The 25,586-nt window shown below is 49.5% G+C and overlaps 2 protein-coding genes across 4 annotated transcripts; both read right to left on the reverse strand.

Moving 5' to 3' along the window:
- Window positions 1–322: 322 nt before the first annotated feature.
- znf800b (zinc finger protein 800b) lies at window positions 323–11,184 on the reverse strand. Of its 2 annotated transcripts, none has more exons than XM_035528723.1 (6): window positions 10,882–11,184; window positions 6,170–6,287; window positions 3,967–4,062; window positions 3,640–3,783; window positions 1,836–3,510; window positions 323–1,334 (listed from the first exon to the last, which is right to left on the reverse strand). In XM_035528723.1, coding segments are annotated over exons 1-6 (2,067 nt in total). In that variant the 5' UTR covers window positions 10,915–11,184; the 3' UTR covers window positions 323–1,333. The 2 variants fall into 2 exon arrangements, with proteins under 2 accessions (XP_035384616.1, XP_035384617.1); XM_035528724.1 differs by having other exon boundaries at window positions 10,536–11,184.
- A 1,195-nt stretch (window positions 11,185–12,379) lies between these two features.
- atxn7l1 (ataxin 7-like 1) lies at window positions 12,380–25,328 on the reverse strand. Of its 2 annotated transcripts, none has more exons than XM_027007516.2 (10): window positions 24,899–25,328; window positions 23,230–23,331; window positions 21,437–21,520; window positions 20,657–20,831; window positions 19,980–20,485; window positions 18,427–18,509; window positions 18,115–18,338; window positions 17,716–17,920; window positions 17,368–17,489; window positions 12,380–17,244 (listed from the first exon to the last, which is right to left on the reverse strand). In XM_027007516.2, the coding sequence occupies exons 3-10, from the start codon at window positions 21,450–21,452 to the stop codon at window positions 16,614–16,616; spliced, it is 1,962 nt and encodes a 653-aa protein (XP_026863317.2). In that variant the 5' UTR covers window positions 21,453–21,520; window positions 23,230–23,331; window positions 24,899–25,328; the 3' UTR covers window positions 12,380–16,613. The 2 variants fall into 2 exon arrangements, with proteins under 2 accessions (XP_026863317.2, XP_035384110.1); XM_035528217.1 differs by lacking the exon at window positions 24,899–25,328 and adding an exon at window positions 23,451–23,631.
- Window positions 25,329–25,586: the final 258 nt, after the last annotated feature.

Consider the following 25,586-nt stretch of genomic DNA (forward strand, 5'->3'; position numbering starts at 1 on the left):
GACGAACACTGCGCAGCGCTGCAAAATGTAAAGCCAATCAGCTCACCACGTGAAGGCATGAACAGCCTCTCCGTCCGCGTGGAGTGCTGCTGCCCTCTCGTGAGGACCAAGTGGTAGGACAACCTTACTTTTATCTCTAGCGCTGCACGACCACAACACGGCGCAGATCGTTTAAAACACGGGCGTGCACTAGCACGTCGCGATTAATCACTCGCGTGCATTAACAACACGTCGCGATTAATCAGTGGCGTGTATTTGCGCGTCGCGATTAATCACTGGAGCGTATTAGTACGTCATGATTAATCGACAAATAAACGCGACCCAAGTGTTCCAGACTGCTTTATTGGCGCTAAAGCAAAACTCATAATTGAATACATTCATTTAGCCTGTGAGAAAAGTTAGACCAGAGGCGTCGCCCTTCCTCACGGAGTCTAGAGAAATGACAAGACCCCGTAGGTGAGGAAACCGGCTGCACGTGCGGTTCGAAACAAGCGCCGTGTCCAAAAGCACGGAATGAGTAAGATGGCAATTTCATCCCTCTGTAGATATCTGCATTAAACACACGTCAACGTCAAACGATGGCAGCTCTTCCCGTTTTGACCCGGAGTTTGTCTTGGAGCAAATACTCCCTCAGGTTAATACAGTTCAACTTAAAAAAACAAAACACCCCCCCCCCCCCCCCAAAAAAAAAACAAAAAAACAAAAAACAGAGGCTGTGTTGTAGTTCAAGGGCACAGAAAAATACTGTAAAAACATTCCAGTGGTGTTGAGTCCTAAGCACATGGCATCCTCCAGCACTAAAGGAAAAAACTGGGTCCAGATGCAAGCCCAAACGGTTGCACTGAGTACCAATGAGAACTGCGTGGTTCGAGCCATTACCGTGCTGGGGCTGCCGACTCTCATGCCTGGTGCACAGGTGAACGGGCTGCACACGCAACGGTACGAGATCGGGCCGCCGGTGTGACGTGCACGTGCAGGACATGAGCAGCCCAGCCAGGAGCACAGAGGCCTTCCCCTCAAGCAGCCGTGTAGTGTTTCAGTCCTCTCTGATACATGGTTCATTCACCAACAGCCCACAGCAACCCAGAATGGCTGTCTTGAACGAAGAGACCACTCCCCCAACCTGGAGGCCCAAAATGCACTTGAGATGAAAAGATGTGCTCAGATGAACCAGTATTGTGGTATGTACAGTCAAGTATATACAATGAATCTCTGTCATGTCTCTCTCTCTGGTCCAGTTCTTCTCCCTCGATACGATTAGCAGCTCATTCCTCCGACATCCTCCAAGACTCTGGTCCTCACCGTCAGGGAGCCAGGACATCATCTAAAGGGATCTGTGAACAGAAGAGAGAGAGAGACAGAGCTGTGAGATAGCTAAGTGGTCAATAATTAGCCCTGTTTAAACAGCCTCATCTCTGCGGTGATGCTGGTGCCCCGTGGGACCCTGAGCCACAAGCGGACCGTGACTAAGTGATAATCAAGTGTGTTGTTTTAACCTGCATGCTGCTAAGCACCTGCTTCCAGGAGGATAAAGCAGTCCCTCCACCCTCAGACCCTCCACCCAGACCGCGCTAACAAGCCTGAGCCCACGGTCACGGAGACGCAGCGGATCCATTAACATGTACACACCCCACCCACAACCCCCAGTACCCCCCCCCCCACACACACACACACCCCTCTACCAGGACAGCGTGACCAACAACTGTTCAAACAAGGTCCATGTCTATACACACACACACACAGACTCTCACTCACACAGACTCACTCACACACAAAGACTCACAACAAACCCCTCATCTGCGGGGGGGGGGGGCTAGTGCTGGCGAGTGGCTCACCAGAGCAGGGACTTGGAGCGCGTGCTCACGCCCGCCGTCCTGGCCTCGCCGTGGGCTGCGTTGCGATGGCTCCTCTTGTGCGACTCCAGGTAAACCTTCTTGGCGAATGCGCGGCCACACATGTCACACGCGTGCAGCGAGAAGTTCTTGGTGACTCGCACCTCTGTGCCGTCCTGCACGTCCTGGTCGTGATGGGCGGGGCCATCTGAGCTCTGGGTGCCACGCGGGAACAGGCTCTGCTTGCGGGTGACGGGCGGCGAGGGCCCGGGGCCGTCGGCCTTGCGTCCGTTGACGTCTCCCCTGGCGTGCCGGCGCTTGGTGCCGTCGCCCAGCACGACCTCGGCGGGCTTCTTCACCACGCGGCTCTCCAACACCGGCAGGATCTTGGCCAAGTACGCCGTGTTCTTCTTGTGCACCACGGTGACGTGACGCAGGACGTCGCGCTTGCGGCGGGACTCGTAGCAGCAGACAGGACAGCGGTAGAACTTAATGAAGATGTCACTGCCGTTGTCGGTGTGCAGCTCGATGTGCTTGGCCAGATTCTCCCGCGAGCTAAACTGACGCTTACACAGTTTACAGAACAGCTGCTTGAAGTCGAAGCCCAGGGCGAGTTTGTGTCTGCGCATGAGGGGGCTGGCGCGCTCCGGCCGGCTCTCGTCGTCCGGGGAGCCCTGGCCCCCGTCCTGGGCCCCATCCTGGCCCCCGTCCTGGCCCCTGCAGCCGCGGACGGTGACCTTGTGCACAAAGCGCATGTGTCTCTTCAGCCGAGCCAGCGTGCTGTAGGTCCTCTTGCACAGCAGACACTTGAGGGTAGACAGGTTGTACTGGGGGAGGGGCAACAGGGGCTTGGGGCGGACGGAGGCGGGGCCACGGCGCGGGGAGGCGGAGTCCAGCTCGCCCGGTTTGGTGGCGATGTCAGGTGTGATGAGGTCTCGGCGGAGGCCGCGGTGGACTTCGTCAAAGTGGCGGCGGACGTTGGCTTTGGTGGCGAAGGTTTTGGCGCAGATGGGACAGCGCTTGCCGTCGGTGGAGGGGGGGTGGATCTGGCCCGTCAGACGGTCCTTCATCACCGACAGCAGGCTGATCGGAACCGTGCGCGTCTCCGTGAACTTCCGTAGCTCTTCCAGACGTTGCTTGTGCATCTTCCTGCAGTGTCTGCGCACGCCGCGCCGCGTGTTGAAGTCCTTCCCGCACATGCAGCAGGTGATGACCAGGTCGCGCACACCATCACCTTCCTCCTGGTCTCCTTCATCTTCCTCATCATCTTCTTCTTCTTCGTCGTCACTGTCACTGTCGCTGTCACTCTCCTCGTCCTCGTCCTCGTCGTCGTCCAGGACCACTCCATCGTCTCCGTCCGCCTCCTCCATCTGCTCCTCACTCTGGCCTTCCTCGTCCTCGCTGCACTCATCCTCACTCTCTCCGTCCATCTGTGGCTCCTCCCCCGCTTTTGCCTCCGCGTGGGGCGGTGTAGGCCTGCGCAAGCTCTCTCTGCTGTGGGCGGAGCTCTGATCGTGAGAAGGGGGGCCTCCGCCGTCCTTGTTGACCACATGCTGGTACACAGCGTTGGGGTTGCTCTCCATGGGCTCCAGTCGTACCACATGACCCTCTGGCCGAGGGTACAGGGTCTCCAGCAAGTCTTTAACCGCCAGGCTTTGTCTGTCGCTCCCCGTGTGCTCTACAGGAAACACGGCTCAGTCGTTATTCACATAAACATAACCGCCGGAATTACAGAAACGCGGGTCAGAATACGGACGATCTTTAGCAGGGCAGCAGGGGGCATCGCTGCAGTTGAACGTAGACCAACCTTCTGTTTCTGGCAGTCTGGGGAGGCAGTAGAACTCCTTGTGCGTGATCAGGTTCGGAAGGCCACGAAAGAGACTCCGACAGAGTTTACACTCAAAGATGGTGTCTACCTCCCGGAGCAGAATGTGCCTCAACTGTGTAGTACCTGTAATGGGCCAAGAGGAGGCAGTGTGTAGCCAACCTGAAGATGACTGTGTTCTTCCTGCTCACAGGGCACTCCCCCTTGAACAGCACACGCACTGAAGATCACCAATCACCTGAACCCTGAAAACAAATACCTCTACAAAACCCTTCATCAAATACAATGAATTAGATTAGAATTTGTTACCTGTACGGAAACATTCGATGATCTGGTGGATGCCGGACTTGGATGTGTTCTGCTGTCTCTGCAGTAAGGGAGGGTCTCCAAGCTCAACGCTGTACACTAGACACCAGAACAAACAAGGTAAACACCACCGTCAGACCATACGTCAGACAAAGGTGTGGTCACAACATGGACACCTTCGGGGCAAGACACACTCTGATTAGTGTGAAAGTTTACTGTAGTGATGGTGGTTTTTATTCAGTGAGCACAAGCCAAGGACAGAGAGAGAACAGTGTTGCTAATGAAATATGTGAATGTTAACACAGTCTGGGGTCTCTACTGCGCTCTGCAGGTACCACCCAACAGAGCAAGCGAGCGAGAGAGATTAATGTCTGTCTTCACAAAATATGTTTAAATTAATTTAATTACAAATACAAGTGAAGCCATTAAACTACACGGCGAGCTAACATTCTGATCAACAGCACAGTGATCGAGGGAAACCAGAAGAAGAGTGTGTGTGTGTGTGTGTGTGTGTGTGTGTGTGAGAGAGAGAGAGAAAATGAATGCACAAGCAGGAAACTGCATCTGATGTGGACAGAATCAATATTGTGGAAAACAACGAATGGTATCAACATTTTAGAATCAATGTGTATTTAAAAAATAAATAAATAAATAAAAATCAATATTTTTGACAGACAAGCAGTTACACCCAACATCTGTTTTCTCTGAGGGTGTGTGTACGTGCGCGTGTATGCACGTGTACAGGTACACATGCACGCACACACACACAACCCTGAGTCATGACACCTCCATGTTCCCTTCAAACCCGACCAACTGAATTACTCTTTTTTGAACATCCACATTAACTTTAATGTTAATTAAGCCACATGGGTTCAAATGTTAAAATATTATTCATAACAGATCTGTCAGTGAACTGTAAAACAAAGGGAGATTTAAGATACATAATCTTAACCACAACTGGACATTTGTTAAACCAAACAAAAACTCAGTGTACTGGTGGGTCACATGCACGGTGACCAGAGGAGAGGTCACCGTGGCAACCCTGTACATTCATCTCTAGCCTTTATGGATGTTCCCTGTAGGAACTGCAGCTGACAATCAGAAATCAGCTCAGAGAACATGGCCAGTGTAGAAAGGACAGGAAATTGGGGGGGGGGGAATTAAGCCTCCAAACAGTAGTAACCAAAACAAAACAAAGACACTGCATGTCACCATCAGTGGAAGTGTTCCGACGGAGAGCGTCTACTGTCCCCAGCTGCACATACAGGGGTGACGGAGAGCGTCTACTGTCCCCAGTGTCTTTAATAAAGTCAAGCATTTTGCCCATTTAACAGGGTAAACAAATGTTCAGAAAACGCATTGCTGACAGTTTGGAAAACAACAACCCCTAGTGGCCAGGAGCTCTAATGCAGCCTTTCTGAAAATGTTGTGGTGTGTGAGATGATTTAGTCCCACACACACACCTCAAAAACTCTACTTGCCTGTTGACCAGCTCATCTGCATATTTACCAGAACCAAACAAATTCAGCCCAGAGTGTATGAGAGAGAGAGAGAGGGTGGAAAGGAGACACAAAGGCACCAGCTCTCTACAGGCATACAGTACGATTCACCCCTTTAAGCTCCACCCCATCTGCAGAGCTCCTCCCACCTCCTACACCCAGGGACAGAGCAAGTGAAGCGAGCAGGACAAGGACATGGTGGACATGATTGACGGGACACCAGCCGCGCAGTATGGGGAGGGCCGTCAGCCTGGTGAGGAGGTTCTGACACGAGAGGGGCTTGGCATTTCAATCCGCATCACTTCTGATCCCTCCAATCAGACGAGGGGAACCACCAGAGCCAGCCTCACTGGTCATACTGGTCCCAGAATAACGCTCTGCTGGTCATACCGGTCCCAGGCGCCACTATTCAGTGCAGACGCAACATAAGTGACCTACGCAAAAGCTCCGAAAGGGGGAGCGGCTTCTCACTTCACTGTCCTGACCAGCAACCTCAGTCATGTGTGTGTGTGTAGCCTGAAGGGGTGGGGTTTGACCTGTCCTCTGTAAGGGTCACAGACTCCCTGGCTCCTGCTGTGTGGAGGACAACAGAGCTTAGCGGAATGCTCCTGAATCTCCTCCCACCACCCCTGAGCCAGCAGGCACTCCCAGTCCGTCAGGACCCACTCTGGCTGCGCAGGGGCCATCTGGGTGGGCAGGACACTTACCCGGCGGCTGGCACACCTTGGGCGGCTCATGGCACAACACGTCTGTCTGACAGGACTTCTCATTACTCCACCGCATCTCTGCCGAGAGATCCATGTCCTCCACCGCAGAGCTGGAAATCTGAACAGAGCAAAAACACTGGATCAATGGACGGCAAACTCAGACACCAGGTGGCGGTGTGGAGGAGTACTACAGGGGAGAGCCATAAAGGAACGCCAGAGGAGACGACTAAACGCAACACTATAGTGTAATGATGCGCGTGATGTATGCGCTGGATACATGGCCGGGCTGTAACCCTGCGGCTGTTCCTGCCTCTACCAGGACAGCTTAGAGCTCGTCAGAGACGCGAGACAACACAGAAATGACCCTTGGAAGTTTTCACTACCTCCCACCCCCACTCTCTCGCTAGCATTCCTCCCCCTGCCTGTCCATCTGCCCCTCCCTCTGTGTGTGCGCGCGCGCGCGTGTGTGGTAAATTCAATCCCCTCTGCCCTTGAAGAAGTGGGGAGGGAGGCAAAAAAAAAACAACAACCCAAAACTCCTCCACACACACACACACACGCGCACGCACACAGTCAGCAGTTAGGTAATTTCACACATGCACAACCCCCCCCCCCCAACCCCCACTAACACCCCCCCACTAACCCACCCAAAACACAAAGAGAGAAGGAGATCCAATCTCCTCACCATTCTCACCTCTGACTGAGACACTGTTATTCAAACAAAACAGCAACTGACAATTAGACTCTAAAGAGCTGAGTGGACAGGAGGGTCCGTCCACGGCACCGAGGTTCACACCTCACATCCAAAGAGCCTTTTCTTTATCTGAGTGTTGTGTAGTGAAGTCTGATCACACTAAAGCACTTTAATTTAATGGATTCATTTCTGAGTGCGTTACAGCGCCCTCTGCTGGTGACTAAACAAATAAATAAATAAAATAATTAAATGCTTACAATACATAAACTTTACTTAGCTCGTGCCTGTGAAAGGTGAACTGAGGTCATGTCATGAGCACCATGTTTACCTCACACCGAAGTCTTTAAAATCACCCACAGAAAGTAAACACAAGGTTCTCTTTCCATAACGGCAACAATGAACATTAGATGGAAAGACAGCCCAACTTTGTAAATGGGACAAAATAGCATCCACTGGCAAAACAGAATACATAAAAAACTAGATAAACAAATAAACTACAATTACCAACTGAAGTGTTTTTAAGTTAACATCTCTATGTTGGTAGCTCACTGTCTTTCTAATGTCTTTTTATCACATAGACATTAACTGTAAGATTACCTAAAGTTAGTTAAATACATCATCTTTAAATCTTCAAGGGTACATAGTTTTGTGACTGCAAGTGAGGACAGACTGTGATTGAGGAGACGATATTGAGGAGAGACAGCAGTGAGTGACATCATATCCCTCATTCTATAAACGCATCATTACAGCAGTGACATCATATCCCTCATTCTATAAATGTGTCATTAATGTCATCCCTGTTCTTGCTCTTTTCTCTTCGTGTTGCGCCTCTACAGAGGAGATTGAGGAAGTGACATATTTTAAACCTTCAGGTGAATGAACACAGCAGATTTGCCCTGGACATCACCTTCATACCCAGAACTGAGGCCCTGCTCTGAGCCCACAGCTGAGCGCACACGGAGGAGACAGACTAAAGACGAGCGCTGCAGGACAACCAGCGACTGGTGTCACCACGAAACAGACGATTTGCTTTCTCTGTGGGAGCCAATTGAGTAACGCCAAGTAAACTCCAGCAGTGAAAAATCTGTTTTACACAAAAAAGTGAGGAAATCCCAGGAGCCGTTCAGAGCTACAGGACATTTAACAGGTCAGAACAGAGCAAGCAGCTGGAGATAAGCAAGCAGTCGTTACATGCAAGACAGCGTCATCAAAGTAGTACACGCCTATAAAACTTTAGATTACATATGATGTGAGCAAGGCTGATGTTCAATAACAGTTATCACATGAACACAGCTGAAGGCTGAGTCACTACAGAAGAGCAGCGACTCAGACTCAAGGACTCACAGCAACACACGGACTCACAGCGACTCAATCAACTTGCAGGTCTGGAAGAGACGACCTGAGTGCTTCTTCTGTCTCAGATAAAATAACAAACACATCAGCAATTTAAGACTCCACAGTGGCTGAGAGGCATGTGTTAAGATCACTTGCACAGTGAGCGTGTCTAGATATTTTTGTACTCATGTTTAGTGACATTTTACTAATGATCAATACAAGACCAGGGTAAACCATATGACCTAATTAAAGACAGACTATCTGCCAGGGTTCACATCTCCAGTGTCGCCACACTGCATCCATTCATATACACAGTGCCAGAAAGTGCAGTGTAGGTACTGCACAAGTTATATGACCTGTCATGACCTGGAACAGAAGGGAAAGTAGACAGAAAGACTAACAACAACAACAATCTTCATCCCCCTCACAGTCCTCTATATCTGTATTCACTGTTTCCACCATTCCATCAGGTCTGGGATTCCGGTGAGGGAAGGCTGGGATTCAGCACTTCAGGGGAATCCTACAAGCGGGATTTCGGTTCTCTCCGGCTCTGTGCATTCCACCAGAGTGAGGTACGGAGCCCCACACACAGTGAACGTGCTTCTGGCATGAAAAAGCTCTTTGCAGGAAAATTCCAGACTGTTCATACAAAACACACCGGGCTTGTAAGAGCCACTACACGACTGAGATTGCACCCATCATCAATAACTGGACAGTACAGTGAAACTGCATTCCCGGAAAAGTAAGCAGACGGTACAAACAAAAATGTTTTAGCTCACTGCTAACAATTCCACATTTAACTACAATATTGTAAGCGTTTAATAAATAAACTATTTAATGACAATTCAACATCGTTCACGACGTCACTGGTCACGTGCACGCAGAGGACGCAAACGCCCCGTGAGAATCATTTTCAAAACTGTCGGATTTCAGCGCCTGGAAAGTTTTACAAAAATCACAATCTGAGGTACCGACACACTAAAGCTGCTTAAAATGTCTAGAAGCTGACGAATAATAAAGAAAAGGCCTTTCGGTCTGCTAGTTTCAAAAGCTCCGTGCTAACTCGGGCAAAGGCGTGCAGCACTTCGAACCTCGTTAGAGCTCGTGAAAGCCTCCTCCAGAAGGACCGGACCGACACGCGAGCACAATACTCCGCCCCGCGACGGTTCATTAAGGTTCTCGATTATATCACACGTCGGATTTTCGCCACATTTTGCTAACAAATAAAACGCGAAACCATGCGAGCTACTTACTTGCGCAATGGGCAGGAAACGGGCCGTAACGTCCGTGTCCTGCGCGTGCGAGTGTTCGGTAGGAAACGTGGGTCGACGGGCCGCGCGCGCACCCAGCACCAGTCCGAGCGCACACGAGGCCAACACGAAACCGCCCCGTGTCCGGTAGGTCCGGGTCCGTCTCTGTCTCTTATGCGTTTGGGGAAAGGGATTCCGCGTGACGCAAATGGCACATTATTAGTGACACTAGGAGCGCGTGCGGACCGAGCGCTACTCACACACACTAAACTGCGTCTGCAGTACCGTACAGGATCCGGTGAGCTGCACGAGGAAGAGTAGGTGCACAACTTCGAACCCAGTTCCGTGCGCCGAACCCCGGGCCGGTTTATAATAAATACAAACTATTTTACGCTATCGCGGTTATGTTGTCGCTGCAGGCTGGTTATCTCTCACTAGCTAGCGAGGTGCTCGCATGATCAGGAATGTGGTCTCGAGCACACGATAGCCCTGCTCACATTGTCCTCGTTATGTCCTCGCGAGGACGCATGCCCGTAGCTGACGGTGGAGGTGGGCAGGGGCCAGCGGCGGGGAGCTGGAAGCGCGAGTCCGCGGTGGCGGAGTGCGGTGCCGCCCGCGGCCCACAGAACTTTCACCCGTCAAGAGCGGTACCGAGAAGAGAGTCGGGAGGCATGCGCAAAGCAGCGTGTCGTGCTGGAGAACGTATTTCACGTGCTTCACCACACTCCCTCGGCTGGCAGGCTGCACGGGAGCGCAAAGCACTTCTCCGTTCTCACGATCCCTGTTATCCCCCCAGAGCTCCCCCTACACGCAGCCCTGCGCCGAACCCCGGAGTGACCAGGTTAACGAGATCAAAGAAAAAAAACAACAACCGTAAACCGTAAAGAGGCCCGTTAGACTGCAGCATGGCCGCGAGTGCGCCGTAAACGCGGGCTGCACGCAGGCATGAAACACGAGAGAGCAGCAACAAAATCAGCTCGCGACTAACCCACACTGGTCGTGAAACTCCAACCCCCGGGAAAACAACCGGAACCGCCGCCGTGCGGATTCTGAAGTGCTGCGCTTTGCAACTCGGTGGCACCTTTACCCAGAAGTAGCGTGGCGCACAGGCGCGGTGACCCTTCCGGCTTTGCGCGTGTTCCCCTTAACGACACATTACAGTCGTGAGACTAAGAAGCGCCGCACGGACCGCAGCAACGGTCATTGGAATCTAATCTGGGATTTGCAGCCCGTTAAAGCGCGAGGGAAGGCCACTTTAGCTCGCCGAGAGCGAGCTCGTCCCTGCCATGCTCAGGCAGAACAAGAGAAGGATGACGCCATTTTCTGCACAACAGCCCCGCTCGCGGAGGTAGCGCGAGGTTTTCACAACCCTTCCACCCTCTCCAAGCTCCGCATCAAACGCCGCGGAGTCTCGCCACGAGACCTGTTCTTACCTGCGTGGGTTTTAAACAGCGGGTCAAATCCATTTTTGTTGAGTGCAGAACTGGTTTCGGCCAGGAAGCGCCTTCGAGTTTGCGTCCCTCGAGCTGGGGATTGTTTATTACGCCTCCACGCGCCGACTCGCTCGCGCTCCTCTCGAACAGTTCCTCTTGGCGGGCGTCTTTTGTGCACAGAGTCTCTGCCAACCGTAATTCAGAGCGAGACTGTTTTACTTTTCACTTGTCGAAGAATAAAGTGACGCAATGTTTCACGACACGGGATGATTAATTTTGTCTTCGCATGAGCCTATAGGAACTGTTAGCAGTGTCACACAATTTGTGCTTTCACATTGCGCGCGCATGCCTTTTCCAACTCCGACACGAGCGCTAAAGATATGCGTTCGTTATGTAGGGCACCGCTGACTTTCCCATCAAATTAAGTGACTGAAAATATGCACCAAAAAGTTCCACCGCTGTGAAGGCTCCAGCGTACCAGACAGATAGATAAGTGACTGAATCATTATGATCCAGAGTAACCACAGTACCACGCTCATGGAAAGCCAACAGGTCCGTCACTTAGAGCAAACGCGTATCAGACCAGTTTGATGTTTTCTGTGGAGGACAGGATCTGGGGGCACAAGCTAGCTAGTCCCCAAACATGTATGTGCGTTACTCCTCATTACCCTTCATCATCACCCCTCGTCATTACTGCATATGCATCTTTCTGCAGTTCAGCGCGTGCATTGTAGTTATTTACTTCGTGCAGCATTCAGGTAGAAAACAACATCTGAATGCACAACGAAGTCCTGTCACTGTCCTAAATACACTTTCTGTGTGCAGGTGCTGGTGTCTCGTGGATAATTTCGTTGCTATGGTACCGCAAACTGGGATTCGCGCGCGAAAAGTGAATGAGTCTAAGCACGTGCGCACATATTCCTAGGCCGTGCAAACAGTTGCTTAAACGCGCGTACTCCACAAGGACGTGTCTAGGAATCTGGTCTGCGGGTCCAAAGCGGTAACGGAGTTTCCACCGTAAAACACACCGATGTACCGACTGACCTCCACAGACGTGCACTTTGCAAACACAGCAGTCTACAGGCTGCAATGCTAACAAACTGACATTACAACTTCATATGCATCAACTGATTACTTTGCTTTTCCTCCACGTGGAGCAGGCTGAGGGTATCGCTTATATCACGTAGTCCTCAGTCGTGTCATAAATCACAAACATTTACGCTATTACGGTACTAGACTAACTGCAATATTCAAAACGTTATGATAAAAACCGAAATAACCTCAAAGTTAGTTTATTATTATTATTAGGTGCTCCTTTAACAGGAGCTACTCTGCTTTAGGCTGTAAACTGAGGTCATCCACGCGAGGGCTGACGTGTGTTGATGACGACACAGCCGCGCCCTTTATAAGAGCGGGTGCACGGCGCTTTCACTCACGTGCACATGTATATGACGCTCCAAACGCTTCTAGAGAAACAAGGAAAATCACGACACCTGTGAAGCAGGTAAAAATGTATTTATGTAACAGCTGAAATTCAAAACAGCCAAACCTGAAAATACACATCTAGTTCATTTGTTGTGAATGCACTGGAGAACAGAAGCAAGAGAAACATGGAACACGCTGGACAGGTGGATCAGTTTTCCCTATCAGACTGTTGTTTATGTGAACACCTGTAGGGCTGTTTGAACTCGAAAAGGTTTTGGAGTATAAAAAACAAGACTTTATATTATCCACTCTTAAAGAGCTTTAGGTTTTTTCAAAGTTGAGTTGTAGACAAGGTAAAACCCCTTCAGAATTAGGCTCGACTGTCTCAGACAAAAGCAGTCAGAATTTTTTCACCACTGATATTCAGAAGCAAACAGCAAAAATAATTAAGTCAGACACACACACCAGTGTTAGCACATGTGCTCGACAGATCAGGGCCAGGAGCACCAGTGCTGAGATCAGACGAAGGTCAGGCCGAGGCCCGCACTACCGTCTGGCGATCAGTACTGGTTTAAGATGGTGAGGGGAACTGTACCTTTGTGATGACTGAACAGAGAAAGTTGCTGTTTGGCGCTGTACTGTGTCTAAGACTCAGGAAGTGTTGTCTTCTTCCCAAGATTATACACAGATTATATAAAGTGGGGAATTTTTGTATCGTTCCCAGTCATGACAGTTATGCTGAGATTAATCAAATTAAATATCCATTAGGACACACCACTGGATTTGGAGGTCTGGAAACTCAAATAAACACACTTCCTGGCACAGTATGAAACATTAGTTTCAGTGAAATACAGTGGAGAATAAAAACAGGTCCAACAGGTTAAATTCACTGGAAGACCTACATTAAACTAACGAACCAACACTTATTCTGATCACTGAAGGGCCTGGATAACAGTGTTGTTGGTAAACACGCTTCTCCTGTCAGAAACACAGGAACCTGGAGACCCAAACCTCCATTCTAGAGCGGACGTGCTCAGTGCCGATCCTCTGAAGCACTGGAGACACCCCCCACCACACAAACACACCACTGTCGGCTCCAGAGGAGTTGTAAACCTCCACCGTGAGGAGAATCAGGTGTAGGAATGCACATTGATCACATCAGCCTGTGCATGTGCATGACAACATCTGAAAACTGTGTTGTTAAGGGGTTCCATCCATCCCCCAAAAAACAAACAAACACAAAAGCAATCCTAGAACCACCTTCACTAGGATGTGGCTACTGCTGGGATTAATGAAATGTTTGGGAATAAACCATTCTTGAGATTCACCTCATGGTTTTCCTTTAGTTACTTCAACATTGAGAACAATATGGTAAAATCTGCTAGTAAAAGCAACAAATGCTCTTCATGCAAAAGAAAATGTGAAAGACACGTTAACGCCTTCATTCTCTTACACGCACGCACGCTCACACCACCAGAGTGACTCCTGAATATTCTGTGGAAACATTCTCCCACCCTCCCGGCTGGGCTGGGTTTGTGCTCTGCTGGGTTTCCGTGATGCTAAGGCAACACTGTAGTGACGGTCTGGTCTACAGCATGTGTGGGGTCGTGCGGGACCAGTGTATGCTTCCGTAACGTCTCCATGTTCACCATATTCTGACTTTCCAAAAAGAGGAGCAGGGGGCCACGGGTACGTAACCACGTTTAAGATGTTTATTTACTGGATTGACGTGTAGGACCAATCAAAATCAGGGCTTATGTGAGCAGACGATCAGCTGTTCCTTACAAATAAACCACATTTTAAAAGACGTATAAAGTAAAAATTTAAATCAGTTGTCATAAAAGACCACTAATTCACTAGACACTTTTCAGCAGTTCTGATGTATCCAGACATACTTTCCTGAAGATCAGTCTGTTTTAGAAAATACCATTTAACAAGCCAGATGTGCAGAACACGTGGGAATCTGGTCAAACGCAGATGTTTCCACACAGACTGGTGCTTCACGTCTAGAATTGTCAGATTTCACTGCTGTTTGTTTACTTTAGAGCCTAAAAGGTCGTTTAATCAGAGTGATGGTGGTAGGGTCTGAGCGTCAGGAGAGTGATGACAAACTATTTTGGCACATGCATGCGGTACAGCTATATAACAGACAAGACCCCAACCCTCAGTGCGTCAGAGCGACCCCATCACCTCTGGGACTGGGCATCTTTAAACCTTGTTAAGACGCCAAACAATGAATCATACAGAAGGTTACCTTCACTGTCCTGTCTGGCCAAACACTTCTGTTAAGCAGATACACTCATGCTGAGAAGCAGTCGCAATCAGTTGTGGTGTGCAAGAAGGTAGGACCTAAACTAGCGGTCAACACACCGTAAAGACAGCCACTCAGTGTCTGGTGACTGTAGAAACCAAACAAACCTCTGTGGGAAACACTCGTCCTGCAAACAGAACAAGTCCACAGAAAGGAGGACACAAGGCCACCCCAACATATACCTTCACTCCAAACAGGCCTCTGCTGAGAAAGCTGTACAAATATCTTTGATTCTCAACATATATTCGATACTCTTATAGATAGAAACATTAAATTCCTGTTGAAGGATGAAAAGTGCAAAAAAGCATTAAACTGTAGGATTTACATCTCCAGGAGATACATTTTTCAGACACCAGACATCAGACTGGTGACGGAATTCTGCTCTGTAGGGAGGTTCTAAGGCTAGGAGCTGCCTTCACCATCATAGTCTTCGTCAACCCTGAATCAGATCTGGCTTACGAAGCTACAATCAGTACAAGTTTACTAAATAAATGCCAAGGAAACGTACTGTTACACTGGGATTACGCATCAAACAGGGAAGAGAAAAATAAAGGCTTTCCTGAAGCATATTCAGTCTGACCAATCAGAACGCTGGTGATGAGCAGGTGAGGGGAGTGTGCACCCGCTCACGTGCCAACCTGTCCACGGACGTCAGGCCTCCTCCGCTGTAAAGGGTGCCATTTTAATTTTAATGTCATCTTGATCCTCACAACTTGATCTCATTTCCTTCTCCTGATGGAAGCTTTTTGTCGTCAAGAGCACAGGTTTTCTGCGTCTGGCCGACCACGAGACCTTCGAGCAAAAGAATACCGAGACCTCTTCAGTACAAACTGTGTGAACGTCTGAATATAATTAGGGAAGACGGAAACCTGTAGACTCCGTTAGCTCCGAGAGATACTAACAATAAATACAAAAAAAGGATATGTATTCATTTTCCAACAATAAGCTCTCTATAATACTTAAACTTTTATAAGGACATACAAATATAATTTCACGCAATGCCATAAGCCCTACTCATGTCAGTTAGAAAATTAATAAAGAATGATAAATTATTATACAAAATGTAACACTATGCTAGGCTGCGTTACAACATTTTCCTCAGCAATACTTGTGACAAAAAGAAAATACTCAAAAACCTGAATTCATCTTTAGAAAAATACAGCTCGCCAAAATGTATCTATAAAATATTCCCAAAGGGTTTTCTTTGTTTGTCTGTTTGCTGGTTTTGCCCATAGCTGCCTGCGCCCGTCCAGTCTGGTCCGGTCCGGTCGCGGCGTGCTGGGACAATCAGGGCACTTTAGAACAGTGTGCATGCAAGTCTGCACCCACGGCTGCGCACACTAACCCCCCACAACCAGAACCTCCTCGTCCTTGGCGCGCCTGTCGGACCAGGACGCCAGACACACACCGAGGACTCTGCATGTCCACGGTTTGCGAAGGGACACCAATGTGGAAGCTGTTTTAAAGAGAAGTTCCTTTTAAAGGACAGACCCTTCAGGGTAGGCGCTTCAAACAGAGGAGGTGGTCATGCTGGGCGCAGCTGCGGGACCCTCGGACGGACGGAGGGACGGAGGAGAGGGGGAGGGGGCTGTCCGTCCCCGTAGGCCGTGGGACCACAGCACAGCGAGACAAGTGTGGCAGCAGAGCAAACAGGACACACGCACAGACAAATGCATGCACACCAATGTGTGTGTGTGTGTGTGTGTGTGTGTGTGTGTGTGTGTGTGATGGGCTCCACCACATACTTGCAGCACAGTATGAAGGAGGGAAGGTTGCTTGACTCAGATGGTGAGTTTCAGACAGTGATACACCTTGGGCTGGAAACACACGGAAGAGTTGTACTCGTGTGTGTGTATGTAGAAGAGTTGTACTCGTGTGCGTGTGTGTAGAGAGACAAGTTTTAAAGCGAAATTTGATTCAGTTCGTTCAGTACAAATAGCTGTAGGACTGAGCCTGCCTTGTAGCTGTGTGACGGCACTGACAGTACAGCTAAATCTCACCAGGGGAGAGCGCTGTGGGACACCTCAGGCACTGAGGACAGCAGCCCAGCGCTGCTCTTCCGGAAGATTCCGTCGAGCACTGTTTTGGTGACCTTGCTGGATCTGCTGGAGCTGGAGCCAGTCATCCTACGCTTCCGACCCTCGGAGGAGGCGCAGGGAGACGGACAGGGATTGGAGATCCCGCCGTGAGGAGGCTGGGACAGCGGCTCCGGGTCGGGGGTGCACTGCCCGCCCACCTGCGGCTTGGACCTGCCACCCAGTGCTACTGGACCGTTACTGATGTGGGCGGAGCCTGGCGGTGGGTGGCAGGTGTTCCCATTTTTCCGGGAGGTGCTGGCATTGGTGGTGGGAGGCGGCTTACGCTTTTTGACCGCCACCCCTTCCCCCGGAGCTCTTGCCGGCTTGGCCGGTTTACTCTGGTGCAGCTTGGGGGCGTGGTCTGGGTCCCGCACGCAGAAGACACCAGCGCCGTTATGGGAGAAAGGGCTGGAGTAGGAGACCATGGAGACCCCTTCATAGGTGGAGGCGTGGGTGGAGGCCGGAGGTGGGGAGGGTGTGGGAGGGGAGCTCCGAGCAGACAGCTCCGCACACACACTCACTACACTCTCAACTGCCAGGGGAACTTTCCTACCAAACACAGGATATGACATCATCAGGCTGTGGCAGGAAGTGTGGTAGAAAATTGCTCCGAGGAAAACAAAACCAAAAGGGCATGTGCACGTGTGTGTGTGTGTGTGTGTGCAGACTCACCTCCACATCTGAGCGCTGACGTGTTTCTCCACCATACAGTGCAGAGCGATCCTCACTCTGTCCCAGCGTCTGTCAAACACGTAGTGACCCCTCCCCACCACGCGACTGCTGAAGGCACACCACTGACCAGCAGAGGGAGACACAGCACAGGAGCGAGAGAGCAAGCGAGAGAGAGAGAGAGAGAGAGAGACTCCTTCAGTTTTGTAGAAACTGCTACAAGTGCTTCCATCAAGCTACATCAAGTCAAACTGATTAAGGTTTATGTGTGGACCAAATGTCCTCCTCTGTGACCACAGGGGGAGGAGCTACAGTGACCCTGGGCTCCACACTCGGAGACACAGTTCTTACACTGAGGGGCCGTGGGTGGTGCATATAAGTATGACACCATGGTTTCTCCATCTCCTCCACCAGCTCAGAGTCTCCGTCATCGCTGGAGATACGGGCATCGCTACCAAGCCTCCGCCAGCTGGGTATGAGATCTGCGGCAGGGGCGGGGGCAGGGGCAGTACCAGGGGCGGAGCTCAGTACCACTGCACCACCACTGCCACAACCTCTGTACACACAGAACAGACCAATGAGAACTGAGGAGAACAGGAAAAGGAGTGAAGAGTGAGTGGGTTTGGAGTGTGAGGAGTGAGTGGGTTTGGAGTGAGGAGTGAGAGGGTTTGGAGTGAGAGGAGGCAAGGTGAGACATGTCACACATGGCTTTATGAAGTTCTGCTGTTCTCTGGTTCAGGTGGTCCATACCTGTGCATGTGTGCACTGGCCAGCCGCAGTTTAAGAGTGGGCGTGGTCTTGCCATTATGACAGCTTGACGGTAGACTGGACGAGGTGCCGACTGACTGGGACGACTGAGCTGATTGGCTGTTCACCGCTTCCTTGTCCTTAGCCCGCCCCTTGTGCTCTGCCAGGAGAACATCAAAGTCCTTCCTCCTTCCTGTGACCGCACGGCGATGTGTCATAGAGTGGGTCTGCACACGACATCATCGTCAGCCAGGAAGAAACCCACCAAACAAAAACCACACGCAGACACACGACCCGGTTCCCAGTCAAACCCACCTTGCAGGTGAGGGATCGGGTGCAAGGCCGTTTGGTCTCTGCGTCCAACACTCCGCAGTGTTTGTTCGGATCGTAAATTCTTCCTGAACACACAGTTGATTACTTTGTTAATCTTTTTTTTTTAATCCACTTTATAAGGTAACATTTCTTGGTTGGTTCCTGAACTGTTTCAGTGCTGAACTAAGTCCTAAAATACATTCCTGTAGTATGTTTGAAAATTGTCAGTTAATACATTTTTCAAACACTGACTTCATCTGACAAAGTTAGCAGGGGATTATTATATTATTCAAGTGTTAATGCTACAATTTTAGACAAAGAAAAACTGCAGAGTTATAAATTACTGAAATTCCACTCAATCCCAGTGAAATGACAGGATTACAACCACTGATCTTAGGGGATCACAGCTGTCTTTTAACAGCATTTACACGTCTTGCCAAACTTATCTAATCTAACCACAAATGAAGAAACAAATCAGAAAAATGGTTCTGAAGTGTGTCTCCGTCGACCTCAGTGGTGTGTGTATTACACACCCCCCCCAGCACAAACTAACGTGGTGACTGATAGTCAGGCACACCTCTTACAGTGCATCACACAGACACAACATGGTTTTGACTCCCGTTGTAGTTCTGCTTCACATTAGTATGTAAAGGGTTCGTCCACACACATACAGATGTTTAATTAATAATGCCATTGACCGTTTGGAGGAGGGTCAGGCTGTTATAGGCCCGCCCCTGGAGTGAACATCAGATGTCACTGGTCAGAGGTCCTGTCATTTTGCTACCAGACATCCCTTACAGAACCCTTCCCACTGTCCCCAGCAGGGGCGTGTCTACAGCCAAACTAATGAGCAGTTTGGCTCAGTTCCACTCTCAGACAGAAACGTGTCGTACACTGACCTACAATATATACATCAGAATAAATCAATGGGTCAATGCTTTTTATTTTACTGTATTTATAACATATGAAATTTGTTTAGATTTTTGTATTTACACTTTGCACACACAAATAAAAAATTGTGTTTTTTCAACAAACGTGATATGACTGTGGTTATAGCCAGTAGTGTCAGAACAGTCCATCTGTTTCATAAAAACACAGATTTACGATCGATTACAGAGACACCACAAAGTACAACCAGTGGGGTCACAAGGTCAGATTAAACTGCCTAAAAACATGTAGTAGATAAGACATTAGTAGTAGATTAGATGTTAGTAGTAGATTAGACGTAGATTAGAGGTTAGTAGTAGATTAGATGTTAGATGTTTCAATCATCTGGGGTCCAGTTACCTTGTAGTAGTTATTATTGTACAGTTCTCCTTACGCAGTATTATACATCCTGTTGTGTGTACTGCCCTGTTACAGTGTGTTTACACAAGTCTAAAAGGCTAAATGTTGTGCTATGGATCACACATCAACATTAGTTTTGCAATACTGACCCCAACCCATCTTGAAGCATTGATAGACAACATTAAAATAACAAAACAAAAATCACATAATAATAAAAAAAAAAAAAATAATAATAATAATAATAATAATAATAATAATCCCCCCCTCACCTGACACTCTCCTATGCCTGCTGGCTTTAGCTTCATTTGGATGCTTCCTGTCTGGAGGGGAGGGAGGGACAACAGGTCTCCTGTCCAATAAGGACGAAGAAGGAGAGGAAGCAGGTCTTCTGTCCAATAAGGACGCAGAAGGAGAGGCAGTGAGTCTTCTGTCCAATAAGGACGCAGAAGGAGAGGCAGTGAGTCTTCTGTCCTGTGAGGAGGGAGAGGGGGCAGGCCGTTTGTCCAGTGGGGACTGTGAGGGGCTGGGCCGTCTGTCATTTAACGACGGGGGTGTGGCAGAGCGGCTAGTTACGGGGCCGCGGCCATTCAGAAGCTTCTCTTGGTTCTTTTGGGACGCTGGTGACATGAGGGCAGACTTATAAACGGATGGGGATGAAGATGGAGTTGAGGAGGAGGAGCCAAGTGTGGAAGAGGAGGAGGGGACTTTGACGTGTGCGCCCTCTGATTGGCTGAAACATGGCATCTTCTCCAGACTCACCACAGGTAAGGACATGCTGCAGAGAGAGAGAGAGAGAGAGACAGAGAGAGAGGGGAGAAAGAGAGAGTGTGTAAAAGTGCATCATGCGCCGCCTTATTTTCACTCTTGACAGAATGTTACAGGAGAGGCGGGACAATGTCTGGTGTGGGAGGGGCCATGTCTGGTGTGGGAGGGGCAAGACACCCACCAGGCTCTCGGGCGCCCTCCCTTGGGTGGGTACACAGCGAGCGGGGCTCTGCTGAAGCGGGAGTGCGGGTAGTCGCGAGGCACGCGGAATGCCACGGGGTCTGCCTCACCATGACCCAACGAAATCTTACACTTCAGTGGGGCTTGGGAAGAGCTGGGAGGACTGCGTCTCCTCTCTGGAGAGCACACACACACACACACGGCAAAGGATTTTAGGGATTTTACAGAACATCAAAAATCTTGCAGAAGTGTCATTAACTACCAAAGTTTTTTTAAAGATCTTAACTTATTATTATTAGCATCTTTTTATGTTATTATTATTAAGTTAGTATTATCATCAATTCAGTAACATGAAAATAAGACTGGCCAGGTTATATTTATTTCCTAAGGAGCATTTATGGAGCATAAAGTTTATACCCTGATATAAAGTGAACTTGGTCACTTCTGTCCAATCAGAAAGCAGCTCTACACTAGAACAGGTCAGAAGATGTCTGGATGTAGACTGACATTTAAAAATGTTGTTTATATTACACGGCCTGTTATTGGCTAGCAGTGAGTACACGTACATCTACCATCAGTCTTGATATCAGTTCTCTTCAGAAGCTGAATTTTAAAAATTACATTTTCAAAACAAAGTAAACATGTTAAGACTAAAACTTTAATTTTAAAATAATTACTATATTAAAAAATTCTCAGAAAACAGCTGATCAAATTGGCACGCAAATATATACAGGCTGTGTGTGTGTGTGTGTGTGTGTGTGTGTGTGTCCCCTGTACTTACGGTTCTTGTTATGCATGATTTGGGGGGCTTTGGCGTGGAGAGAGACTGTCCTCTAGTCACTGTGTGCCACTACTCTCCTGCTACCTGCAAATCCACAAAACACCATCACCAGCAAGCGCACAAAGCACCTGGATATTACATCAGCATCCAATACACAACACGACATCTTTTCCATTCTAATCTTACTTCACACACATTGTTTATAACACATGTAGGTACTACTACTGACCAGCACCACAGAATAAAGGTTTACTTTTAAATATAATAAACATCTGTATACCGTCTGGGGGGCACAGACCAATCACTCTGCTCTAGCTGCAGTGCTCCTCCAGAGAGCAGGGGCCCCTGCAGGCACAAGGCCATGTGGGGGGGACTCGTCCTCTGCTGATGAGGGGAAGGAGGTCAGGCTCACCCCAGCGCACTCGCCCAGACGTCAGGCTGGCAGATGTTTAAACAGCACACAGAGTGCAGACACAGGAGAGCAAAGTCCATCTCTCTCCTCCAAACAGAACCCAGGACTGCCGCTCATCACCGGCCCTTTAACGGCACCTCCACATGCCCACCTCCACCCAAACAACAGTGCTATTAACATTCAACTTCACTTTCTTCCAGTTTCAAGGTCACTTCAGCAGCTGTAAACAGCACAGAAACAGCACGACTACGTTCTGAAAGTCTGATAATTTAGAACAACATGTCCAAAATGTCAGCTCAATAACCTCTATATGCACACGTTTAAACATGCTCGCACGCACACGCAGACGTGCCCCCACAAGCATACGCACACAACAGTGCCACTGTTTACATCCGGTCTGCAACTGCAGGAAGACAGTCTTAAGCCCTGCCCCAGTTCTCTCACACACACACACACACACACACACACACAGCCAGAGCACCTCAGAGCAGATGACCTGCACCAAGAGTGAAGCAAGCAAATGAACCATGAGGTCTGGGGTAAACTAAAGCAAAAATAAACATGTCTGTATGTGAATAAGACATATGCTGGCTGCTCACTGCACTCATGCAGGCCATCGGATCCAACAGCTGTCAACCGAAAACAACGAAAACTGATAAAACGAAACAGAAAGAAAAAAAACACTTACATACCCCACCCCACAGCTTCCCCGCCCCGCCCCCTTACACACCCCACCCTGGGGCCCCAGCTCCACACAGCCTGCCGGCCCCACCCCCGTCCACGCTCCAGCTGCCCTCCCAGCCTTACAGCAGGGGTTAATTACATTATTCTCTGAGGGCCAGTATGGAGCCTTGCCTGCCTCCATAAATCAGAGAGAACAACTGATTAAACAAGTGGAACAAGGTCTGCTACTACCAGGCTGGAATGAGAAGCTGTAGGTCTCGGGTGGAGAGTTCGGCCCAACCCTGCATCAAGGCAAATCTTGAACAATCTCCAACAATGTCCAACAGCAGGTTCCTTCAGGTTCACCTCCTGTTCCTCAGAGCCATGGCACAGATGCCGTTAGCTAAGAACTACCGGCAGCTTGATTCTGCTGTCTGGGGTCAAGCGTTAGTAAAGAAACATTGTTCAGTAGCTTCCCTGGGTTCTGCTGGGCAGAATCAGCACATATGCCACTTCAGAAGACCTGCTGAGATGTTCAGGGCTAGCTGAGGATTTTTGTGTAAACAAGGCCTTCAGCAGAGGGGCAATAGCCACATGAAAACCACAGAGCAACTGAGATTCTCCCCTTCAGGACCAAAGACTGCACAGAGAGGTTTACACACACCACTTCTACAGACTCTGGAGAACCCGCTACCTAGCGCAGGCCCCGCCCTCTTACCGTAACGCACAAGGTGGCCCTGATGCCCGACGGCTTGCTTGCAGACATTGAAAACAAGAAGGAGATCCTGATGTGCTGGTAACAGGGCACACAAGTGCACATCTACAGCAGAGACAAACGAGAGAAGCACAGGTTAGAATATGAAACGTTCAGCAGTCGTGAAAACTGTAGGGGGTGGGGAGCAGTTCTGGTAGTGATGACCTGAAGACCTTACACCATACCTGTTCTGCAAGATCAGAGTAAGTCTGACTAGATCACCACTACACTGACACCTGCAGATAACAGGGAAACATGCTTGTGTTTAAAATAACCACACTGCATGGCTCACACAAGATTCTATTATTATTATTATTATTATTATTATTATTATTATTATCATCATCCAATTTGAGTCGAAGCAATGACACGTTTAGTCAGTACCATCCGTATTTACAATTTAATATGCATGTGTGTGTGTGTGTGTGTGTGTGTGTGTGTGTGAACAGATGTAAATAACATAAGTACTGTCTACAAACCCCCCCCCCCCCCCGTCCGGAGCGTAGTTATAGAGGTGTAGTTATAGGAGTGTAGTTACTGAGGCGACTACCTCCGCTGCCAAGACAAACGAGCACAACGTGAGCAGCTCGCACGTCCTGGTGCCAGCGCGCGACCCGGGGCACAGACGGCTGGACGCCCCACGGGAGCTCGAGCAGACCTGTCCTCGCGACCGTAGCGGAGTTTAACCGGCCAACAGCACGCAAAGATTTAAACATAAAACAATTACCCAATTAATTACACGTCGCTTTCCCAACGCCTGCTTTAGGGTAAACGTCACTGGATTTGCGTCACTAGACTAGACTTTTGTCACGATGGGAACAGATACATGGTCGCTAATCTTGCCACTAAAGTTGCGTTTGGTGTTGGGAGGTTCGTCTACAGTACTGAACAAAGCACCTGTTGGACCAGCACCCAGACAGGCCAACAGCACGACAGCAGCCCGCGGCGTTACTGCGCACCAACGACCACACGCGCTACAATAACGACTACAGTACAAACTACACGCTCTACAACGACACGCGTTACAATAACGACTACAGTACAGACGACACGCACTACAATAACGACTACAGTGCAAACTACACGCTCTACAACGACACGCGTTACAATAACGACTACAGTGCAGACGACACGCACTACAATAACGACTACAGTGCAAACGACACGCACCGACACGAACAGAAACGCCCACCCGCGCGGGTAGGACTCCCCTCCACCAAGTTTCGTTTCATGCCCGTGCGTGAGGAGCGTGACACACTGGAGGAAAACCCGCTGACTTTAGACTTTACTGGAGGGACCGCGCGGAGTGTGGCGAACCGACGGGCTGTGAGCACGCGCAGCTACAGCCCCTAGGAGCTGGGTGGCTCCTCCACGCAGCTCGAGCGACACGCAGCAAACTTGTGCACACTCCGCGCGCATCAGTCCCAAAGTAGCCACGGGCGCTGGAGCGCATTCCGCCGCCCGCGTGCAGAAGCCGCCGTGTTACGTCGCGATTCCTCCGTGTTGACGGCACGTTGTGTGTTTGGGCTCAGATGCACGCAGGGCTCGTGGTTAGCGCAATCTCAGTTAAAACACTGTCCACAAGTGCAGATGGCCATAAAACGTCGCAAACCCCGCGGCAGCGCGCGCTTACCGTGTCCGGAGAGGAAACGTGCTGCGTTGGTGGAGATGGAGCGCGAGACGTGCACGGACGTGTCCAGGATCGGTTGTTGGCGATCCAGTGTCGCCATTGCTCTTCCTTCTTGTTGCTTGCTTTCCCTTTGCCTTCTCACACAGCAAACGAGTGTCGAAACAAATGACGTAATGTTCGGCAAATATCGGCTGTCTTCGGCGTCGGGCGACAAGAGGCTGTCGGACAGTCTTCGAGTTCACGCGTCAGAGTTTAGGTTTAGTGTCGTAGCACAATACGGTGTCAGGACATCAAAGTCCAATTTAGCTCCCATTTTAAGAAATGAAACAAACATGATAATACAATCAAGTAGGATGTTTCCCCCCGTTAGTATTACGAACTTAGTCAACACAATTATTGTATTACTGTTGTTGTTCAGTACTAGCCCGTAGACCTGGCGCTGCCCGTCATGGCGTTTTTATTGTTCCGTTTGAAGTACCTTCACAAGTGATCGCTAGGTGGCAGCATAACTCCATTTACCACGAAGCTGCTTGTTCCGCAGGCCGGTGCGTGCGTCCCCAACCTGGGTTGTTACTGCTCACATTCATGATGTGCAGCTAAAATAATCACAAACACACACACAAGCAAACCCCCACTGTTCAGGGTAGTAAACGTCTCCTCACAAACAGGTGAAAGAGCATGCAGAGAAAAC

Source organism: Electrophorus electricus, chromosome 7 (assembly GCF_013358815.1).
Source record: "Electrophorus electricus isolate fEleEle1 chromosome 7, fEleEle1.pri, whole genome shotgun sequence".
Taxonomy (NCBI): Eukaryota; Metazoa; Chordata; class Actinopteri; order Gymnotiformes; family Gymnotidae; genus Electrophorus; species Electrophorus electricus.